The sequence below is a fragment of the Heptranchias perlo genome, chromosome 1 (genome assembly GCF_035084215.1).
Source record: "Heptranchias perlo isolate sHepPer1 chromosome 1, sHepPer1.hap1, whole genome shotgun sequence".
NCBI lineage: Eukaryota > Metazoa > Chordata > Chondrichthyes > Hexanchiformes > Hexanchidae > Heptranchias > Heptranchias perlo.
In genome coordinates this window covers 186,421,086-186,442,640 of record NC_090325.1, presented here as the reverse complement: position 1 = coordinate 186,442,640, position 21,555 = coordinate 186,421,086, and the positions used below count along the sequence as shown (strand labels likewise).

The 21,555-nt window shown below is 44.6% G+C and overlaps 1 protein-coding gene across 4 annotated transcripts in view; it reads left to right on the top strand.

The window, feature by feature from the left end:
• The window catches only part of wrn (WRN RecQ like helicase), a 104,089-nt gene extending 100,908 nt beyond the window's left edge, over positions 1-3,181 (top strand). For 2 of the 4 annotated variants that reach the window (XM_067994410.1, XM_067994411.1), the window contains exon 36: positions 1,491-3,181. In XM_067994410.1, the coding sequence (XP_067850511.1) occupies positions 1,491-1,607 (117 nt within the window). In that variant the 3' untranslated portion in view covers positions 1,608-3,181. The remainder of the gene's footprint in view (positions 1-1,490) is intronic. The other 2 variants (XR_010964922.1, XR_010964924.1) reach the window with 2 other exon arrangements.
• Positions 3,182-21,555: the final 18,374 nt, after the last annotated feature.

The window sequence follows — 21,555 nt, the reverse complement described above, 5'->3', positions numbered from 1 at the left end:
CACTTTTCTACTTGAATTTAGAAATTGGTAGTCTGAGAGAGAATTCATTTAAAAGAGAGAACTTTCATTTATATAGTGCCTTTCACAGCCTCAGGACATCCCAATGTGCTCTACAGCCAATTAAGTACTTTTGAAGTGTAGTCACTGTTGTATAGGGAATGTGGCAGCCAATTTGTGCATAGCAAGGACCCACAAGCAGCAATGAAATGATCAGATCATCTGTTTAAGTTGTTGGTTGAGGGATAAAAATTGTCCAGGACATTGGGAGAACATCCACCTGAGAGGGAAAACGTTTTAACATCTCTTCCAAAGATGGCTCCTCTGACACTGCCTCAGAAGTGCACTGAAGTATCGGCCTAGTTTTTGTGCTCAAGTGTCTGGGGTGGGACTTGAACCCACAACCTTCTGTCTCAGAGGTGAGAGCACAACCACTGAGCTATGATTGACACAAAGTGTTCTAAGCTGCATAGCCCAGTGGTGAAGTATAGAATACTGGAGCCTGGTCTTCACTTGCTTCCAAGCCTTTATTCACAGAGCTCCACATTACACACTACACCCTAGATCAGCTCTCCTATGTATGGATACAAGAGAGCCCCAATTGATACACACCACCTGAATACAATTAACACTAATTGATATATATCACATTATTACAATTCACAGAAAGGACCATCAAGTCTGTCTCATATAGTTGTGATGCCTTATGCATCACGATTAAGACACTCCCTTCCAGGACAAATGAAATCTTCTGGGAGAGATAAAAAACCATATTTTTAAAAAACCACTGCCAATTAAGGGGAGAAAAAAATCAGGAAAATTCCTCTTCGCTCCCCTTCCTTGACCTTCATAAGCAAATGATTATTTGAATAATATACTCTTAAAAACACAGGTCTCATTAACTTGCATGTGCAATACACAGATCTGACAGACAATAGAACAGTGGAGCAAAGGCAAATACATTAATTATAGAAGTCTGGTTAAAGCAAATATTGTGTATGTCTCAAAATTCAGTGTTTTGTTGCTAATCTCATCACCTCTCATTGAAAGCATAAGACACTAATTTATTGAGAATGTATTTAAAGCAAAAAATAATTGGCAGCCTGTTAATAAATAATTCACTGAAGACATTACTTTGAAGCACCCTGATGCTATATCTTGATGTACTGGCTAACAAGGCACTCATTCCTTGCTGTCATTAAGCATTACTGGTTGTTGAGTTTATGCTTGTAGGTCACGTCACCTTTGGGATAATGTGCTTAAGAATGTTTGGATATTAGCTCTTCACTTTGCATTGGTAGGTCATGCTCTTTGAGATGCACATCTTCATGAGAAGTGAGTTGTGGCTGGGACCAAGATGTTTGGATGCTATGGACAAGTGGCTCTGTTATGCAAGTTTGACTGTGATTCAGACTGGATCCTTGCGGAACATGAAAACTGTGCCTTTGGGATTTAACACTAGGTGCTGATTGCATGTTTTTATTGTCTTCCAGGGCTGCAGTCAGTCAATAAAAAGGAAACTCCCGGAGTGGTTTGGCTCTTCAAACCCACAGAAAATCTCCAATACTACCAAGAAGAAAATGAAAAAGGGGAAAGGACTTTTTAATTGAACCTATTTTGCTATCAGATAAACCTTTCTTAGCACTACAAAACTCCTGGTGGCAAAATAAAAAGCAAGCCATTCGGGCCAGGCCCAATGCTCCAAATGTATTGCCAGAGATAACCTGGTGAGGAGCATTCAGCTAGGCAAGAGGAAAGCAGCAGAAGATGGCAAGATTATATTTTTGTTGTACTAAAGTACTTGTATTTTTAAAACAAAATCTTGAATGTATCAGAATTCACTTTTAAGTTTTAAATGACATCCTTTTTGCCATGTAAAAAATTCACACAATGCCTGTTTTCTTGCTGTTGTTAGACCCGTTAACATGTATCGCCGAATCCTACAACAGAAGACTATTCTGCACTTTTTGTGTTTTGGAAATGCAGTGAAAGTGGGATCATTCCTGCAGTGACATGAGGAAGAAATCGGACGTATTGACGATGGTCCGTTTCTCATTTGCTTTGCCACCGTCTGCCCTTATTGTACAGTAAGATATTCTGTTGCAGCAAAAGTTCTAGGGAATATATTTCTACTTGTGCTACCTGATGGCCATTATCGCTTCGTAATCCTAGAAGGACTCTCACCGCTAGAAAGTCTATAGGAACTGCACCGTTGTACAACATGTACTGAGGATGGTTCTGTTAACTCTTCTAGATAATTTAAAAAGGAATACTGCACATTACTAACTGGTGCGTGATGTCTTTATGCAAAAGATAATTTTTTGTGTTTTTAATTTCCTCAGGTTGACTTCTAGTTGACCTCTTAAGACAGTAGGGATAGGGATTTTTCCACATGAAGATGTTGACTAGTCTGTTCATCACATGATGTTTCTTTGGGTTTCCGAAATTAATTTTTGTAGGGTTACAGAAGTGGCATCATGTTTTGGAACGTTGATGCACTGTGCCACAAGGAGTTAGAATTTGTGGATTTGCACCTTTGCTTCCCAGTGTGAAGAATTTCCCAGTCTCAGTCATGCAATTAAGGACGATGTCCAGCATTGCCCAGGCACTTCTCCACGTGAGGGGCAGCCTGGAAGCGGTCACCTGAAGTTGCTGTAAAATACCCCTCAGCTGCAACATTTTTCAGACATCTTAGAATAGGTCATCTGCTCGCTTTCTTGAGCCGAGTTATTTGGGTGTCCCCGTGAGGCATAAGGAGAGGGACGCTCATGATGCAGATGGGAGAGATGTTACTTGGAAAAGGAGACGACTTCTAAATATTGATAATTTTAAGTCCACGTATAATTGAACTATATTAAATGAGCACAGTTTTCACTGTCCTGTTTTTTTTGGATGGGATGTAGCTAGAGTTTTCCAAACATTAATGAAGAGGCTTATGCTATGTTTACTGCCTTTGTTAAAATATGTGTTGGGCAAAATGACTACCAGAAGAAAAAGCAATCACTATTTCAAATTTTACAGCTAGGAAGATGAAATGCAACATGAGGCAAATGTCACCACTTCAGTAGGTCTGTATAGCAGCAGACTGCATATGAAGTTCAGTTTTGTTTGTATATTTTGGAACAAGTATAGTCACTGTCTTGTCAGAACAATGTTCATTGGCAATAAATAAGTTTATTACCCATCTCTGGTGCTAAAAGTTTACTTATGGGTCCAAATCAATTTTGGAAGTTCCAATTCTTGATCGTTTAGGGCAGGAATTCCGATGATACTGTTAGAACTTCCACTCACCTTCAGGCATTGACCTATGCTATTAATTGTGTGGTCAGCTCACATAAATATGCAGAGACGTGTAAGTTGTATAAATGCAGCCTGCAATGCCTCAGATATACTGGGGGAGGGTGGAAAACTGCAGTCTGCGGTGGAGGCGGGAGATAGGCCCCATGTGAGCCATGGAGAGGACCAAAAATACCTGGAGGCTGGAAGCAGGTAGGGGGAGAGGGCTGAAAAATACCTGGTGGAGAGGCAGAGACCTGGTGCAGCAGCAGGAAGTAAAACCTACTTAAAGGGGAAGTAGGCAACGCGAGTGACCAAGACAGCAGCCAGCTCCAGGAAACCAGCAACAAACTTCAGAGGGCCGGACCTGCTTTTCCTCACAACGAGATATGAAGCAGGAGGATCGGTCTAGGTCTGGGAGCCGGAGACCCACCAAGAATGCAGTCCACACTTTGTGGAGGGAGGTGGCTGTGATTGTCACCTCCTGAAGCCACAGGACTCCTTTGCAGTGCAGCAATAAGTTCGACAACCGTGCCAAAATAAAGGTAAGCTACCTGCTTATGCAACCCTTCGTTGGAGTTTCTTTATATGTGTAGCGTTACTTCATTCATTGACATTTGATTCCTCTGGCACCATAAGTAATGTGGGAACTTAGGAACAGGAACAGGAGCAGGCCATTCAGCCCCTCAAGCCTGTTCTGCTATTCAATCAGATGATTGCTAATCTGTACCTCAACTCCATTTACCCGCCTTTGCTCCATATCCCTTGGTACCCTTACCTAACAAAAATCTATCGATTTCAATCTTGAAAATATCAATTGACCCAACATCCACAGCCTTTTGGGGATGTGTTCCAGAAGTCCATTACCTTTTGTATGAAAAAATGCTTCCTGATTTCATTCCTGAATCACCTAGCTCAGGGTACGGTAGCATAGTGGTTATGTTACAGGACTAGTAATCCAGAGGCCCGGACTAATAATCTGGAGTCATGAGTTCAAATCCCGCCACAGCAGCTGGGGAATTTAAATTCAATTAATTAAATAAAATCTGGAATAAAAAAAACTAGTATCTGTAATGTGGCCATGAAACTACCGCGTAAAAACCCATCTGGTTCACTAATGTCCTTCAGGGAAGTCCTCACCCGGTCTGGCCTATATATGACTCCAGATTCTTAATTGCCCTCAGAAATGGCCTAGCAAGCCACTCAGTTGTAAAAATCTTGCTTAAAAAAAAAAGTCATAAGAATAAAACCGGACGGACCACCGGACACGACAAAGGCAAACCAAACCCAGTCGACCCTGCAAAGTCTTCCTCACGAACATCTGGGGACTTGTGCCAAAATTGGGAGAGCAGTCCCACAGACTAGTCAAGCAACAGCCTGACCTAGCCATACTCTCAGAATCATACCTTTCAGCCAATGTCCCAGACTCTTCCATCACCATCCCTGGGTATGTCCTGTCCCACGGGCAGGACAGACCCACCAGAGGTGGCGGTACAGTGATATACAGTCAGGAGGGAATGGCCCTGGGAGTCCTCAACATTGACTCCGGGCCCCATGAAATCTCATGGCATCAGGTCAAACGGGCAAGGAAACCTCCTGCTGATTACCACCTACCGTCCTCCCTCAGCTGATGAATCAGTCCTCCTCCATGTTGAGCACCACTTGGAGGAAGCACTGAGGGTAGCAAGGGCACAGAATGTACTCTGGGTGGGGGACTTCAATGTCCATCACCAAGAGTGGCTCGGTAGCACCACTACTGACCGAGCTGGCCGAGTCCTGAAGGACATAGCTGCCAGACTGGGCCTGCAGCAGGTGGTAAGCGAACCAACACGAGGGAAAAATCTACTTGACCTCGTCCTCACCAATCTACCTGTCGCAGATGCATCTGTATTGGTAGGAGTGACCACCACACAGTCCTCGTGGAGATGAAGTCCCGTCTTCGCACTGAGGACACCATCCAACGTGTAGTGTGGCACTATGCTAAATGAGATAGATTCAGAAGGGATCGAGCAGCTCAAAACTGGGCAACCATGAGGTACTGTGGGCCAGCAGCAGCAGAATTGTATTCCAGCAACATCTGTAACCTCATAGCCCGGCATATTCCTCACTCTGCTATTACCAACAAGCCAGGGGATCAACCCTGGTTCAATGAGGAGTGTAAAAGAGCATGCCAGGAGCAGCACCTAAAAATGAGGTGCCAACCTGGTGAAGCTACAACTCAGGACTACATGCATGCTAAACAGCGGAAGCAACATGCTATAGACAGAGATAAGCGATTTCCCCAATCAGCAGATCAGGTCAAAGCTCTGCAGTCCTGCCACATCCAGTCGTGAATGGTGGTGGACAATTAAACAACTAATGGGAGAAGGAGGCTCTGTAAACATCCTCAATGATAGCGGAGTCCAGCACGTGAGTGCAAAAGACAAGGCTGAAGCGTTTGCAACCATCTTCAGCCAGAAGTGCCGAGTGGATGATCCATCTCGGCCTCTTCCCGATATCCCCACCCGCACAGAAGTCAGTCTTTAGCCAATTCGATTCACTCCACATGATATCAAGAAACGGCTGAGTGAACTGGATACACCAAAGGTTTTGGGCCCTGACAACATCCCAGCTGTAGTGCTGAAGACTTGCGCTCCAGAACTAGCCGCGCCTCTAGCCAAGCTGTTCCAGTACAGCTACAACACTGGCATCTACCCGACAATGTGGAAAATTGCCCAGGTATGTCCTGTCCACAAAAAGCAAGACAAATCCAATCCGGCCAATTACCGCTCCATCAGCCTACTCTCGATCATCAGCAAAGTGATGGAAGGTGTCGTCGACAGTGCTATCAAGCGGCACTTACTCACCAATAACCTGTTCACCGATGCTCAGTTTGGGTTCCGCCAGGACCACTTGGCTCCAGACCTCATTACAGCCTTGGTCCAAACATGGGCAAAAGAGCTGAATTCCAGAGGTGAGGTGAGAGTGACTGCCCTTGATATCAAGGCAGCATTTGACCGAGTGTGGCACCAAGGAGCCCTAGTAAAATTGAAGTCAATGGGAATCGGGGAAAACTCTCCAGTGGCTAGAGTCATACCTAGCACAAAGGAAGATGGTAGTGGTTGTTGGAGGCCAATCATCTCAGCCCCAGGACATTGCTGCAGGAGTTCCTCAGGGCGGTGTCCTAGGCCCAACCATCTTCAGCTGCTTCATCAATGACCTTCCCTCCAACATAAGGTCAGAAATGGGGATGTTCGCTGATGATTGCACAATGTTCAGTTGCATTCACAACCCCTCAGGTAATGAAGCAGTCCGTGCCCGCAAGCAGCAAGACCTGGACAACATCCAGGCTTGGGCTCATAAGTGGCAAGTAACATTCGTGCCAGGCAATGACCATCTCCAACAAGAGAGAGTCTAACCACCTCCCCTTGACATTCAACAGCATCACCATTGCCGAATCCCCCACCATCAACATCCTGGCGGGTCACCATTGACCAGAAACTTAACTGGACCAGCCACATAAATACTGTGGCTGCAAGAGCAGGTCAGAGGCTGGGTATTCTGCGGCGAGTGACTCACCTCCTGATTCCCCATAGCCTTTCCACCATCTACAAGGCACAAGTCAGGAGTGTGATGGAATACTCTCCACTTGCCTGGATGAGTACAGCTCCAACAACACTCAAGAAGCTCGACATTATCCAGGACAAAGCAGCCCGCTTGATTGGCACCCCATCCACCACCCTAAACATTCACTCCCTTCACCACTGGCGCACTGTGGCTGCAGTGTGTACCAGCCACAGGATGCACTGCAGCAACTCACCAAGGCTTCTTCGACAGCACCTCCCAAACCCGCAACCTCTACCACCTAGAAGGATAAGGGCAACAGGCACATGGGAAAAACACCATCTGCACGTTCTCCTCCAAGTCACACACCATTCCGACTTGGAAATATATCGCTGTTCCTTCATAGTCGCTGGGTTAAAATCCTGGAACTCCCTTCCTAACAGCACTGTTAGAGAACCTTCACCACACGGACTGCAGCGTTCAAGAAAGCGGCTCACCACCATGTTCTCAAGGGCAATTAGGGATGGGCAATAAATGCTGGCCTCGCCAGCGACGCCTACATCCCATGAACAAATTTTACAAAAAATTTAAGATTATGTCCCCTGGGTCTGGATTCCCCTACCAAAGGAAATAGTTTGTCTTTATCTACCCTATCGAATCCCTTTATCATTTTAAACATCTAAATTAGATCACCCCTCAACCTTCTACACACAAGGGAATACAAGCCAATGTTATGGAACCTGTCCTCATCATTTAATTCTTTAAGCCCCACTTTCATTCTGGTAAATCTGTGCTGTAAACCCTCCAAGGCCAATATATCCTTCCTGAGGTGCAATGTCCAAATCTGAATGCAGTACTCCAGGTGGGTCTGACCAAGGTTGAAGCATCGCTTCCTTCCCTTTGTATTCCAGCCCCCTTGAGATAGTGGGAAGTGGATGCTCCACAGATGGCAGGCTGCGGACTCCGATCTCTCGGGTCCTCTTCTAAAAAAGGATGCTGGATGAGCATCGCACCTAATCGCCCAGCAATGAAAGTATTCTCTCCACCCCCCTCCCACTTATTGAATATGTTAGTAATTAGGGGGAGAAACTGAATTTTACAATCACAGTAAGTAGGATGTTACAGAAGCATTAACCAATATTAGTACTTGGGATACAAAGGAATTGTGTCTTTATATTAGAGATTTACCTCATCCTCATTTGTTCATACCACGAGGGTGTTGCCACAACCCACAGCTTAAAAATACCAGGGAAAGTGTACTTTTCCCACTCTGCTGGCTTTAATGGCTCAGTTCCCCTTTGTCATTTTTTTTTTTTGGTTTGTAGTAAGTCACTGTTCTATCTCACACCAGGAGAAGTTTAACGCTGTTTATCCATTCTTTGTTTCGGGTTAAAAAAGTTTTGTCTTGTCAGTGTAGAAAGGAGATTTCTCGAAGTTTCCTTAAGAGCTTGTTTTTGTGCTTGCAAAGCTCCCAAGCTATTTTGAGTAACATAACAATAGGGCTACTGGAAATTGAGTGGACTCCCAATTGATTGCCTTGACCACAAGCTTTGCAGGACTGTCTTATAAAGGGAATGTCAGCTTTGGCTTATTGGTAGTCCTCTTGCCTCTCAGTCAAAAGGGCAGCCCCAGTCCAGAGATCTGAGCGCACAATCGAGGCCGACACTTCAATGCAGTACTGAGGAGTGCTGCACTGTCGGAGGTGCCATCTTTCGGATGAGATGTCAAGCCGTTTGCCCTTTCAGGTGGATGTAAAAGATCCCATGGCCATATTTGAAGAAGAGCAGGGGAGTTCTCCCAGTGTTTTGGCCAACATTTATCCCTCAACCAACATCACTAAAACATTTTTTTTGTGGTCATTTACCTCATTGCTGTTGGTGGGACCTTGCTCTGCAAATTTCGCTCCAACAGTGACTACACTTCAAAAAGGCTGAGTGATTTACAGAGGAAACTGCAGAGAGTTGGACCTAGGTGGCTGGAGGCACAATCGCTAATTGGGTGAAGGGAGGGTCAGGCACAAGAGACCGGAGTTAAAGGAACGGAGAGTTGGGGGTGGGGGAATAGGGCTAGAGGAGGTTAGAGAAAGGGAGGGCTAGAGGAGCTTAGAGAAAGGGAGGGCCAAGGCCCTTCCATTCCAAAATTCCATCGTGGTCAATAATCTCTCAATTAAATAAAGATTTTTTTTTAGATGTATTCTAAGACTTATGCATGCACAAGACTTAGAATAACCCTTATGGCAGCCATTCACACACTCAATCCTACGATCCAGAGAGCTTTAACCAAGAATGCAGCTGTCGATTTTTCCCTGTGTGTGGGCTGCTTAACCCTAACACCCGTGAAGTATGGCCTTGAACGGAAGTAATAATCTGTACCAGTAACTATAATGTTCTGCACAGGTGTTCTAGCAATTCAGTGGGAGCAAGCATTAAACGAAAGAGATTGAGAGAGTGTAATATAAAGAGGCCGTAGTGTAAATGTGGGTGTAGTTTGACGGATTTTAGGGATTTTTTTTTAAAAAGCTGCCCTTCATTCATCACCTCAGTTCTAATGCACCTGTTTGTAAGTTACTATGATAGTCAAATTACCAACTCTTTTAAAGCAGCTTTTTCTCCTGTATCTGGTTAAAAATATCTTTATCTGTTGTTATCTTCACAGAAGCACCTAAAAGGGTGTTGCATTCATGCGAACGTCTGATTTAATTCTGCTTTGACTTAGCACAACAGCTATTTTGTTAATGGTCTTGTTTTCGAGTGTGCATCTGGCTCTCCATTAAGTTGCTGCTGTAATTATAGAACAGGTATCAGAAGCCTAATACCCCATATGTTCCCAGTCTGTTGCTGATTTGAATGGCAAAATACGTTTATTGTTCTCAAAGGACAAGAAAGAAAGAAGAAGCTTGCATTTATATCGCGCCTTTCAAAATATTTGACAGCCAATGAAGTACTTATAAAGTGTAGTTACTACTATAATGCAGAGAAACTCAGCAGCCAATTTGCACACAGCAAGATCCCACATACAGCAACGAGATAAGTGACCAGATAATCTGTTCAGATGTTGTTGGTTAAGGGATAGTTGTTGGCCATAGCACTGGGAAAACTTTTGCTCTTCTTAAAATAGTGCCATGGGATCTTTTGCATCCACCTGAGAGAGTAGACAGGATCTCAGTTTAACATCTTGTCTGAAAGACTGCACCTTTTGACAATGCAGGACTCCCTCAGTACTTCACTGAAGAGTGAGCCTAGATCAGTGTTGTCCAATAGAAATTGCAGACTAGCCACAAGTGTGGATACAATTACACTGTTTTAACCACATGCACTATTTTTTGTAGAAGACCCCTTACGTATAACCACACAATACAGGTAAATGTACTTCACGTGCATATTTTCTTAACAAACATCTACCACCTTTCAGTAATCAAGGAACTACTCACAAAGATCAAAAAACTCTTGCACACTCTGCTTTTTGTCTTACCATTTTACTAACAAATGCACAAAAAGTGTACATGCCTACCCATGCGAATGTGAGTATTGAAGTCACATGCCCAACAATGGTATCTATCTCAATTTTTAAATTTATGGTCAGCCACATCTGGATTCCCAATTAGCCACTTCTGGATTCTCCCATGTGGTTAGTGGCTGATGTATTGGACTGCATTGGCCTAGATTATGTGCTCGTCTCTGAAGTGGGACTTGAACCCATGATCTTCTGATTCAGAGTTAAGAGTGCTACCGCTGAACCATGGCTGACGCTAAATCAAACTGAAAGTAGACAACCTCCACAGTAGTGTGTTTTTTCTAACATAGCATCTTCCCCATTTTGCAAGTTTTATGTCACTGTACCATACAACATTGTCTCATTGTAGGGGGTTGATCTTGACTTTGTGCAATAGTGTAAAACAGGTGATGGCGAGATGGCAGCCTGATTCACATCTCCCGATTTTTATTTCCATTGCCTTCAACCGGCTGTAGAGATTTCATTAAATCTAATAAGGGAATGGCATATCCTGTACATATTCAATGTTGATCGTCAATATTAATGCTGTTATTGAATCAAAACTTCTAAATCAACACTGAGACTTTACAGTTGCACCTGTTTTTCAAATATTATATACATAAAACGGTAACAAATCACGAGTACAGTTAGGAACCGGTCATGGGGCAATTAGCATCGTAAAAAAAAAATCAGATTTTCACAAACAAATTTTCCTGCATAGCAACAATTAACCTCACATTGACCTCAGCATGTTCCTATTTACAGCATCTCCCTACAGGGACTTCCTGAGCAGAAAGAAGATCAGAGGATAAATTTGCCAGGCCCTGTGCTGATATCTCAATGGATCCACCTTGTGGGATGTCCTGAGATTGGTCCTTATTACCTATTCATGGTGAATTCCCAGCCCATATTGGGCATTGTGCTGGGATGACAAAAAACTGCAGTCATCAATCCCTTAAAGGTAAGTGGCTGCATGCGGGGGGAATATTTAGCCTTACTGCAGGATCTGTTAAGGCAAAAGGCAAAAGAAATGGCTAGCGGAATTCAAAGGACAACGCTCCAGAGTATCTCTGCTGATGACAGCAAAACAGTTGAGGAAAGTGGTGGTCTTGACTGCTACTTGTAGTGCTGACCCTATGGCACAGAGTGACTGTAGGTGTCCTTACAGATATTGATCAAACTGATATTGATCAAACTGATCAAGACCTTCGATCCAGACCGTCAAAACATCCTACGCGCTCTCATCCCACGTACTCCCCGCGTGGGAGACTTCCACTGCCTCCCAAAGATACACAAAGCCAATACACCCGGACGTCCTATCGTATCAGGCAATGGAACCCTGTGTGAGAACCTCTCTGGATACATCGAGGGCATCCTGAAACCCATCGTGCAGGGAACCCCCAGCTTCTGTCGCGACACTACAGACTTTCTACAAAAACTCAGTACCCACGGACCTGTTGAACCAGGAACACTTCTCACCACGATGGACGTCTCGGCACTCTACACCAGTATCCCCCACGATGACGGCATCGCTGCGACAGCATCAATACTCAACACCAACAACAGCCAAACTCCAGACGCCATCCTACAACTCATCCGCTTCATCCTGGATCACAATGTCTTCACCTTCAATAACCAGTTCTTTAACCAAACACACGGAACAGCCATGGGGACCAAATTCGCACCCCAATACGCCAACATTTTCATGCACAAGTTCGAGCAGGACTTCTTCACTGCACAGGACCTCCAACCAACACTATACACCAGATACATCGACGACATTTTCTTTCTATGGACCCATGGTGAGGAATCACTAAAGAGACTACACGATAACATCAAGTTCCATCCCACCATCAAGCTCACCATGGACTACTCCTCAGAATCAGTTTCTTTCTTGGACACACGAATCTCCATCAAAGACGGGCACCTCAGCACCTCACTCTACCGCAAGCCCACGGACAATCTCACAATGCTCCACTTTTCCAGCTTCCACCCTAACCACGTCAAAGAGGCCATCCCCTATGGACAGGCCCTGCGAATACACAGGGTCTGCTCAGACGAGGAGGAACGCGATGGACACCTACAGACGCTGAAAGACGCCCTAGTAAGAACGGGATATGATGCTCGACTCATCGATCGACAGTTCCGACGGGCCACAGCGAAAAATCGCGTAGACCTCCTCCGAAGACTAACACGGGACGCAACCAACAGAGTACCCTTCGTCGTCCAGTACTTCCCCGGAGCGGAGAAACTACGCCATGTTCTCCGCAGCCTTCAACATGTCATCAATGATGACGAACACCTCGCTATGGCCATCCCCACACCTCCACTACTCGCCTTTAAACAGCCACCCAACCTCAAACAAACCATCGTTCGCAGCAAATTACCTAGCTTTCAAGAGAACAGCGTCCACGACACCACACAACCCTGCCACGGTAACCTCTGCAAGACATGCCAGATCATCGACACAGATACCACCATCACACGAGAGGACACCACCCACCAGGTGCACGGTTCATACTTCTGTGACTCGGCCAACGTTGTCTACCTCATACGTTGCAGGAAAGGATGCCCCAGAGCATGGTACATTGGCGAAACAGGAAATCCTGGCGTAAAAAGTGTTCCCCCCCCCCCCCCGCTGCAGCACAATGGCGTCCCTACCGTTTTCTGACCGGTTACGCTTCTCGTTACAGCAGTGTCCGTTTGAAACCTGAGGGAATTCAGAGCTACCACCGTGCCTGTAAAAGGCAAGATCAGAATGTGTAGTTAGTTCTTCGTAGTATGTCGAATTAGACCCTACATTTGCATTAAAATACAATGAAAGAAAAAAATCTGTATTAACAATGTACGTGGATGAGAATGACAACTTTTTTTACATTTAACATAAAATATGTAATCTGAGGTAACATATTTATTCAATGTCTTTAACACGAAGTTGTTGCTTTGTTGAAATCGAGAAGGGAATTCATTCTCTTGGCAGTGAGAACCATCTGACAAAACCAAACTAACCCCAAATGTGACGGGTAATATTGCTGGAGGCGTTTTGCATACCAAAGTGCTAAATTATATCAAGAGCTGTTTTTCACTTGTCATATTACACAGCTGAGTCACAGACCAAAGGAGTGCAATTTTTCTTTACCTTAAGGGAGTGTTTTCTACCACTGCTTATTAAAAAGCACTGTTCTGGCAACAAGATACTACTCAACAACATGGTTAGGCTGGTGTTGCTAAATAGTCCGTAGCTACGTTGAGTTGTGCCATTTGTTTGTTTATACATTAATGGTTTGTGGGCTATGGGTTGGGAACATATAAATATGTTTCATTTAAAATTGTCACTGAGAGAGTGAGGAGAGAGGTTAAAAAGTAATTTCTTTATGCGGAGGGTTGTTGGAGCACGGAATGCTTTGCCACAGGGAGTGATTGAGACAAAGACCATTGTACCTTTTAAGGGAAATTGGATAAATATTTGAAGCAGAGGAAAATACAGGGCTATAGGCAGAGAGCAGAGCAGTGGGATTAGTTTTTGATTGTGCTGGCTCTTTGTTAGAGCACTCAAAATGGGTTGAACGGCCTCCATCTATGCTGTAAACTTTGCTTCTATGAAATCTCATGCAGTGAAAAAACATTTTTTTTCTTTGTGGTTTGAGGGGGGGGGGGTGGGGTGGGGGGGGGGGGGTGGGGTGGGGGGGGGGGGGGGGGTGGGGTGGGGGGGGGGGGTGGGGTGGGGGGAGAATTACATTTATTAAACATTTAAGTAAGGAAGTTGAACACACTCGACCAGAAACAGTTACGGTAATGAATCCCAGCATTGCATTGTCACTGAATTAACTTAGTAAGATACAGGCCCTGAATTTCCTTGGGGTTTGACCAGGAGTCCAGCGCAACCCTCTGGAAAACAACAGGGACTCGGGTTGGGCCGAGTCCCCCCGTTTCCAGGAGTTCCCTCTGCCCTGGATCGGTTGGGATCCAGCGTTTTGCCGGAGGCCAGTGAGGTGAGGTACAGTAGCCTCTAAATAGGTGGACGTGGGTCCCACTGGTGAGAAGGTGGGGTTCAGGCCAGGGAAATAGCTGGAACACCTGAAGACTGGGCAATTCTGTAAAAAATATCTAATATATTATGTATATCAACCTGGGGGCCTTAGTAAACCCCCCCCCCCCCCACCCAAAGGCAGCCGGGCACCGAACTTGCTGGCTGCCTGGGGCTGGTGGGTGGCTGCCCATTGTGTGATGTGCACGGCCCAAGTTAAGTGTCTCCCACTGACAGTGCAACGACCTGATGGGGTCAGAGCTGGAGGCCACCATCAAGCAGGATCCTGGAGTATCTTATCCCGCGGATTTTTGGGGTTGAAGTAATTAATCCAGGGATTGCTTAAATGATTGCACTGTTTCAACTCCGTGTACATTAATTCACCCCATACCCCCGATACTGAGCTCAGTCGGCTCTCCAAGCCAATCTGCCCTGATCAAAATCATTTTTCTTAACAAATAGAAAATTCTTATTATTCTCAGCAACCACTTGACTATTACAAAGTATACTCCTTTAAGGGGAGGAACATTAGCCACTGAGCCACCTTGGGCCACTCTCAGGGTTAATATCCTGGAATTCCTCACCTAACACCATTGTGGGAGCACCATCACCACAAGGACTGCAGCGGTTCAAGCAGAAGGCTCACCACCACCATCTCAGGGGAATTAGGGATGGGCAATAAATGCAGACGTGCCAGCATCGCCCACATCTCGAGAATAACTTTTTTAAAAATCCTAATGTTATTACTTCAAAGACTTGAACACATAATCTAGGCTGACATCTCAATGCAGTACTGGTGGGGGTGTCGTCTTTTGGATGCGACTTTAAACCGAGGCCCCGTCTGCCCTCTCAGGTGGACGTAAAAGATCCCGTGGCATTTTTTGAAGAAGAGCAGGGGGAGTTCTCCTGGTAACCTGGCCAATATTTACCCCCTCAACCAACATCACTAAAAAAAGATGATCCAGTCATTACCTCATTGCTGTTTATAGGACCTTGCTGTGCGCAAATTGGCTGCCGCATTTTCTACATTACAACAGGGACTAAACTTCAAAAAGTCATTCGTTGGCTGTGCAGTGCTTTGGGACACCCCGTGGTCGTGAAAGACGCTATATAAATGCAAGTTCTTTCTTTTGCACAGTGAAATTAGCATTGAACTGGAATCAGTTATCCAGTGGTCCTCCAGGATGGGAAACTGTGCTGGTCACTGCGGGTGGGAGAGCAGAAGTTTTTAATAAAAATAACAACAGAACCACATGTTGAAAATGAACACAAATTCACTTTAAAAGCTAATAGCAAATGCTGCGGATATTTTAAAAATAAGATTACTTAAGATTGCCAAATCCTGACTCATTACTCAAAGGATTGAAATCAGTGTCCATTTAATTCACTTTCTCAAGAACACTTAAATCAAAACCACACGCTCCATCCATGGGTTATTCATTATTAACTGCACATTGATTCATTCACGGTTAGCTAATTAAATTCCTTTTGATATGTTCGGTGGAGGGCAGCCTCTGCACAGACCCGCTGACCACCTACACACACCTAGAGGGTGCAGCAGTGACTCAGTTTCCCACCAAAGGTGCTTTTGTGGGATTTGCATACCAGAACAGGATAACGCACACGTACTGTGGGGCTTGCCTGGCCCTTCCCATGGGAATGTGCGCCAAGAATTCCTCAGCCTGTTAAAACCTATTCTGCATGCTTGGAATGTTATTAGATGTTATGGAGAGTTAAACAAGTGATTATTCCCGAATGTGTCTTCAAATGGAACAAAAAACGAGTTTATCTTTCTGTAATTTAATGCTGTGGGCTGCAGGACATGACTTTGAACATTTGGGAGAACTGTGCAAATGTCAATAGTCATTTAGAAAGACTTTTTAAAAGTTTTATTTATTATTATCAAAATAAGTTATGAAAGCAAGGATTACATGTTTAAATTAAATATCGCAGATGTTAGATCAGTTGCCATATAGGATAATTCTTGATATAAATGTAGAGTGAATGAGAGGCCTAATGAGCTCAATAGCCCTCATTCACCTCAAACAATGTAGAGCCCTGGATACTGTTCATAAAAATAGCCCCATTTCTTTCACTCAGAAGAAAGAAAGAATTTATATTTATATAGCACCGTTCACATCCTCAGGAGGTCCCAAAGCCTTTCGCAGCCAGTGAATTACTTTTGAAGTGCAGTCACTGTTGTTATGTGGGCACACACGGTAGCCAATTTGAAGACAGCAAGATCGCACAAACAGCAATAAGAAAAATGACTACATAATCTGTTTTGGTTGGGAGAATTCCCTGCTCTTCTTCATATAACTCGATGGGATCTTTTAGTTCCACCTCAGCAGACAGGCAGGGGCTTGGTTTATTGTCTCACCTGAAAGATGGCATCTAGGAACATCGGAACAGGAGTAGGTCATTCATCCCCTTGAGCCTGCTCCACCATTCTATTTAATCATGAATGTCAATTCCATTTACCTGCCTTTGCTCTATATCCCTTGATACCCATACCTAACAAAAATCTATCGATCCCAGTAACAACAGCCTTTTGGAGAAGAGTTCCAGATTTCTATTACCCTTTGTGTGAAAAAATGCTTCCTGATTTCACTCCTGAATGGCCGGAACGTGGCAGCCAATTTGCACACAGTCAGGTCCCACAAACAGCAATGAAATAAATGGCTAGATCATCTGTTTTAGTTATGTTGGTCGTGGGGTAAACATTGGCCAGGACAATGGGAGAACACCCATGTTCTTCTTAAAATAGTGCCATGGGATCTTTTACATCCACCTGAGAGGGCAGGCAAGGCCTCAGTTTAACATCTCATCTGAAAGTCGGGTCCTCCTACAGTGCAGCATTCCCTCAGTACTGCATTGAATTGTCAGCCTGAATTATGTGCTCAAGTCTCTGGAGTGGGGCTTGAACCCACAACCTTGTGACTCAGAGGTTAAGATGCTATCACTCAGCCAAGGCTAACACCTTAGAAACATGTTTGGACAGTTCAAAAGTATTTTTGCAATGTGTGTTAAGTACCGCATGTTACATGTATAATAGTACATGGTCAAGAATGGGATGTTGACTTTGTTTTCACAAGTGGAAGCCTGTGTATGACTCAGAAGCACCTCCTTAGTTCTCATGGACTTGTCTAAGTAAAGTAAATGTTGGGGTCATGCGCTGTGGCTGTTCATTACATTACAATTTTGCCCCATTTCCTGTCCACTTTAATGTTCACTTCACTCTGGAACATAGCTTTGGTTTTCTGGGAGCCGTTGGTGGGCTCCCGTTCACTGGCAGCAATCCTGCGGAGCCCACCATGAGTGCCGTAAAGACGCAGGAAACAGCTGAATTCTCTGCCACTGAATGAGGAGTGGCGGAATGGGAAGGTAGGGGCCAGGGGGATGCACCGAAGACCAGTCAGAGAACCATAAGGGCAGCGACTGGGACATAGGACTGGAGGAGGTGGCAGAGTTAGAGTAGGGCAAGGCCTTGGAAGGATTTTCAAACAAGTATAAGGATTTATAACCCAGGTGCTTTGGCAAACTGGTAGCAAGTGGAGGTCAGCAAGAACCAGGATGGTGGGCTCATGCAGGATAGATGCGAGTGTTGGAGATTTGGACAAGTTGGTATCTGTGTATGGTGGAGCTTGGGCAGCAGCCAAGGGGAACACTGGAGAAATCAGACTTGAGGTAACAAAATCGTGGAAGGCGGTTTCCAGCGGAGATTGGGGTGGAATTGATCTTGAAGTGGAAGTAAGCAGTGCCAGGGATCGAATGGATACGGAGTTTGAAACTGAGTTCAGGGTTGAAAGGGCTGCGCACTGTCTGGTTCAGCCTGAATTAGCAGCCAGGGAGGGTCAAATTTGGGGACAAGGGTACGGAATATTTGGCAGGAGCTGAGTAAAGTGACATTAGCTGTCTCAATATTGAATTGGAGAAGGTTCTGGCTCAACCACGACTTGATATCAGATAGATGGGCTGACAAAATAGAATTGAATCAGAGAACAATTACGTAACAGCCAATTAATTGGGGCTCCAGCTTACATGCTATGTTCTACTTCGTTGAGCAATTGCTCCCTTGGCATGAGGTTTCCAGGGTCACAGGTAGCACCAGTGCAGGAGACTCTGCCCAATTCCGTACAGGTGGTCCCGGTGCAATAGACTCTATCCAATTCCCAACAGGTGATCCCAATGCAGGGAACTCTGCCCAATTCCCGGCCGGTAATCCCGGTTCAGGAGATTCTGCTCAAGTCCAGACAGGTGATCCCAGCGCAGGAAACTCTGCCCAATTCCCGACAGGTGATCCGGGTTCAGGAAACTCTGCCCAATTCCCGACAGGTGATCCCGGTGCAGGAGACTCTGCCCAATGTTTCCTTGTCCATTTCCCCTCAGTGCCTTTTGCCTCTTGAGCATGGCATTACTAGAAGAAAATAAAACCCAATATTGAGCCAGTGCTAAGTGTTTAAATCATTGTTAATTACATACCATTCTTTAACAAGCTGAGAATCACAGCTTTTCCTCAGCCACTAGGTGCTGCTATTGGTTCAGAAGCACACGGAAGGCATTTTAAAGAACAAGTTTTGCATATAAATTCATTAAAATGACCAGTTATAGTCCCACACGTAGACCTGTGTTGGCTCTTATTTATTCTACAGAGAACTTTTCATTATGTTATGTAATCTGTGTAGATTGTACTGAAGATAAATTCACTTTATTTTTTTTCTCTGAGTTCTGATGAAGCCGTTAAATAATAATCTACTCTTTCCGATGGGAAGTTAAACTGAGGCCCCGTTTGCCTGTTCAGGTGAACGTATAAGATCCCATGGCACAATTTGAAGAAAAGAAGGGGAGTTCTTCCCGGTGTCCTGGCCAATATTTATCCCTCAATCAACATCACTAAAAAACAGATTATCTGGTCATTAATCTTATTGCTGTTTGTGGGACCATGCTGTGTGCATATTGACTGCTGTGTTTGCCCATGTTACAACAATGACTACACTTCAAAAGTAACTGATTGGCTATAAAGTGCTTTGGGACATCCTGAGGATGCGACAGGTGCTATTTAAATGCCAAGTCTTTCTTTCTTTACCAAGTACAATGTGGTTCTACTGGGAGGTTGTTTCCCTGGCTGGAGAGTCTAGAACTAGGGGGCATAGTTTCAGGATAAGGGGTCGGCCATTTAAGACTGAGATAAGGAGGAATTTCTTCACTCAGAGGGTTGTGAATCTTTGTAATTCTCTACCCCAAAGGGCTGTGGATGCTGAGTCGTTGAGTATATTCAAGGCTGAGATAGATAGATTTCCGTACTCTAAGGGAATCAAGGGTATACGGGGATCGGGCGGGAAAGCGGAGATGAGGTCGAAGATCAACCATGATCTTATTGAATGGCGGAGCAGGCTCGAGGGGCCGTATGGCCTGCTCCTGCTCCTATTTCTTATGTTCTTATGTTTTCACAATATAAATATTGTTTAATATGCTAGTGCTCAACACACTGCACCAAGTGTGAAGTCTTGGGGCTGGCATATAGGACTCCCCTTCCCCTCCCAAGTGATAGGTTTTCAAACTTGACTGTGCTGTCGGTGGGTGGGGGGTGGAGGGGGTTATGGTTGTCTGGTGGCGGTTGGCCACTTTCCCACAGGGAAGGGGAAAAAACGGGCCGGCGAGTCACCTTGGAACATTCTCATGGACCTCCCAGCAGCCAAGAGTGGCATTGGAAGCAGGCTGTGGCTCAACCTCTTGGCCTTTATATTATGTGGCACGAGGAAGGAAAATAAAATAATTAAAAACTTGTAAGATAAACGATTTAACTTCTCCAACATCTACCTTTTCTGTATTTTCTTTCTCCCACTCCATTCCAAGTTGGGCCATCATATGTGTCATCCTCTTTGGTCAGAAAACAAAGCAGAGTTGAATGCAGTCTATGGCATTCTTTGGTTGATCTGCCAAGAGAAATGCTTGAACAGTGTTCCTCCTGCCCTTAATCTCCCTACACAACCCGATTAAGATCAGTAAAATGGCCCACTAGAGGAACCTGAGTGTGAATCGTGCTGGCCAAAACTGGGTTCAGCAGCCAGGCCCTCAATAAATTGGAGCCTGGATTTAGTTGAAAACTATGTTGTGATATTTTAGCATCTTAGTTGTATATAGTTCATGTTTTTATAAATTTACACCCTAGATTTCCATCAGCGGCTGAGATCAATACAAGAGGGATTCATAATTTGAGTTACTCCACAATGGTGAAAGGGAGTACATAGAGGTGACATCCCAATTTACGTAGATATCACAGTAGAGGCTGTCTAGGGTGGGACTCAAAGTAGTCAGAAATCTCAAAGTATCGGAAGTGTAAGTTGGTAAAGGATATGTTGATTCATGTCCTGTGCTGGTGCCAAAACCTTTGAGCCTATGGAGACAAGGTAATACAAGAATCAATAACTACACTACAGGCTCAAATTATCTCAACAGCTGAAGGTAGTGCGTTGTCTTTGTAACCCCTCATTGACCATCAAAGATTACTAGGCACCGAGCTTGGCTGTGGCCAAATTGATGACTCTGACATCAGGAGACATTAGGGGGAGTACCTAGATGTAAAGCACTGGCTGTGGACATAATCAAAATATGACAGTGTCTCTTAGCACTAAAGGTTTATTTAAAAGCTTTGAAAGTATTTGGAATCTATGAATCTCTGGGTATAAATACGACAGAAATGAGACGAACTCGATATAATGGATGAATTGCTGGTATTTGTTGTTCGGATCATTGCTGGAAGGTACAGATTTTTATTTACACAGGCCTGTGGCTGTTGCAGAACAGTACTGGTAGGACCCTAGGGAGAGGTAGGCCTGGGTATTCAGCATGGAGGCCAATAAGCTTTAATATAGTCTTCCTCTTCCGTGTCTAACGGCGCACGAGGCAACCCATTTCTTCCACTGCTTTACATCCAGCGGATCGTGCTGTGGGCTGTTTCTCTAATGAAGCTCCTTATTATGTGGACAGTTTGTTAGCCTAACTCACAGCTCCTTGCTTACCAGGAGAACCGGCTAGATATGATGGGAAGGGGAGGTGGGTGGTCATCACTCCCCTCCCATTGGATGCAAGTACCCCGCTGGATGTCAACCCAGTATTCAGAGCTTTCATCTCCACTCACTGGGACTCTAATATATTAGGTTAACTCAAATTGAAAGTCATGATGTGGAGATGCCGGTGATAATAATTATAAATGCGAT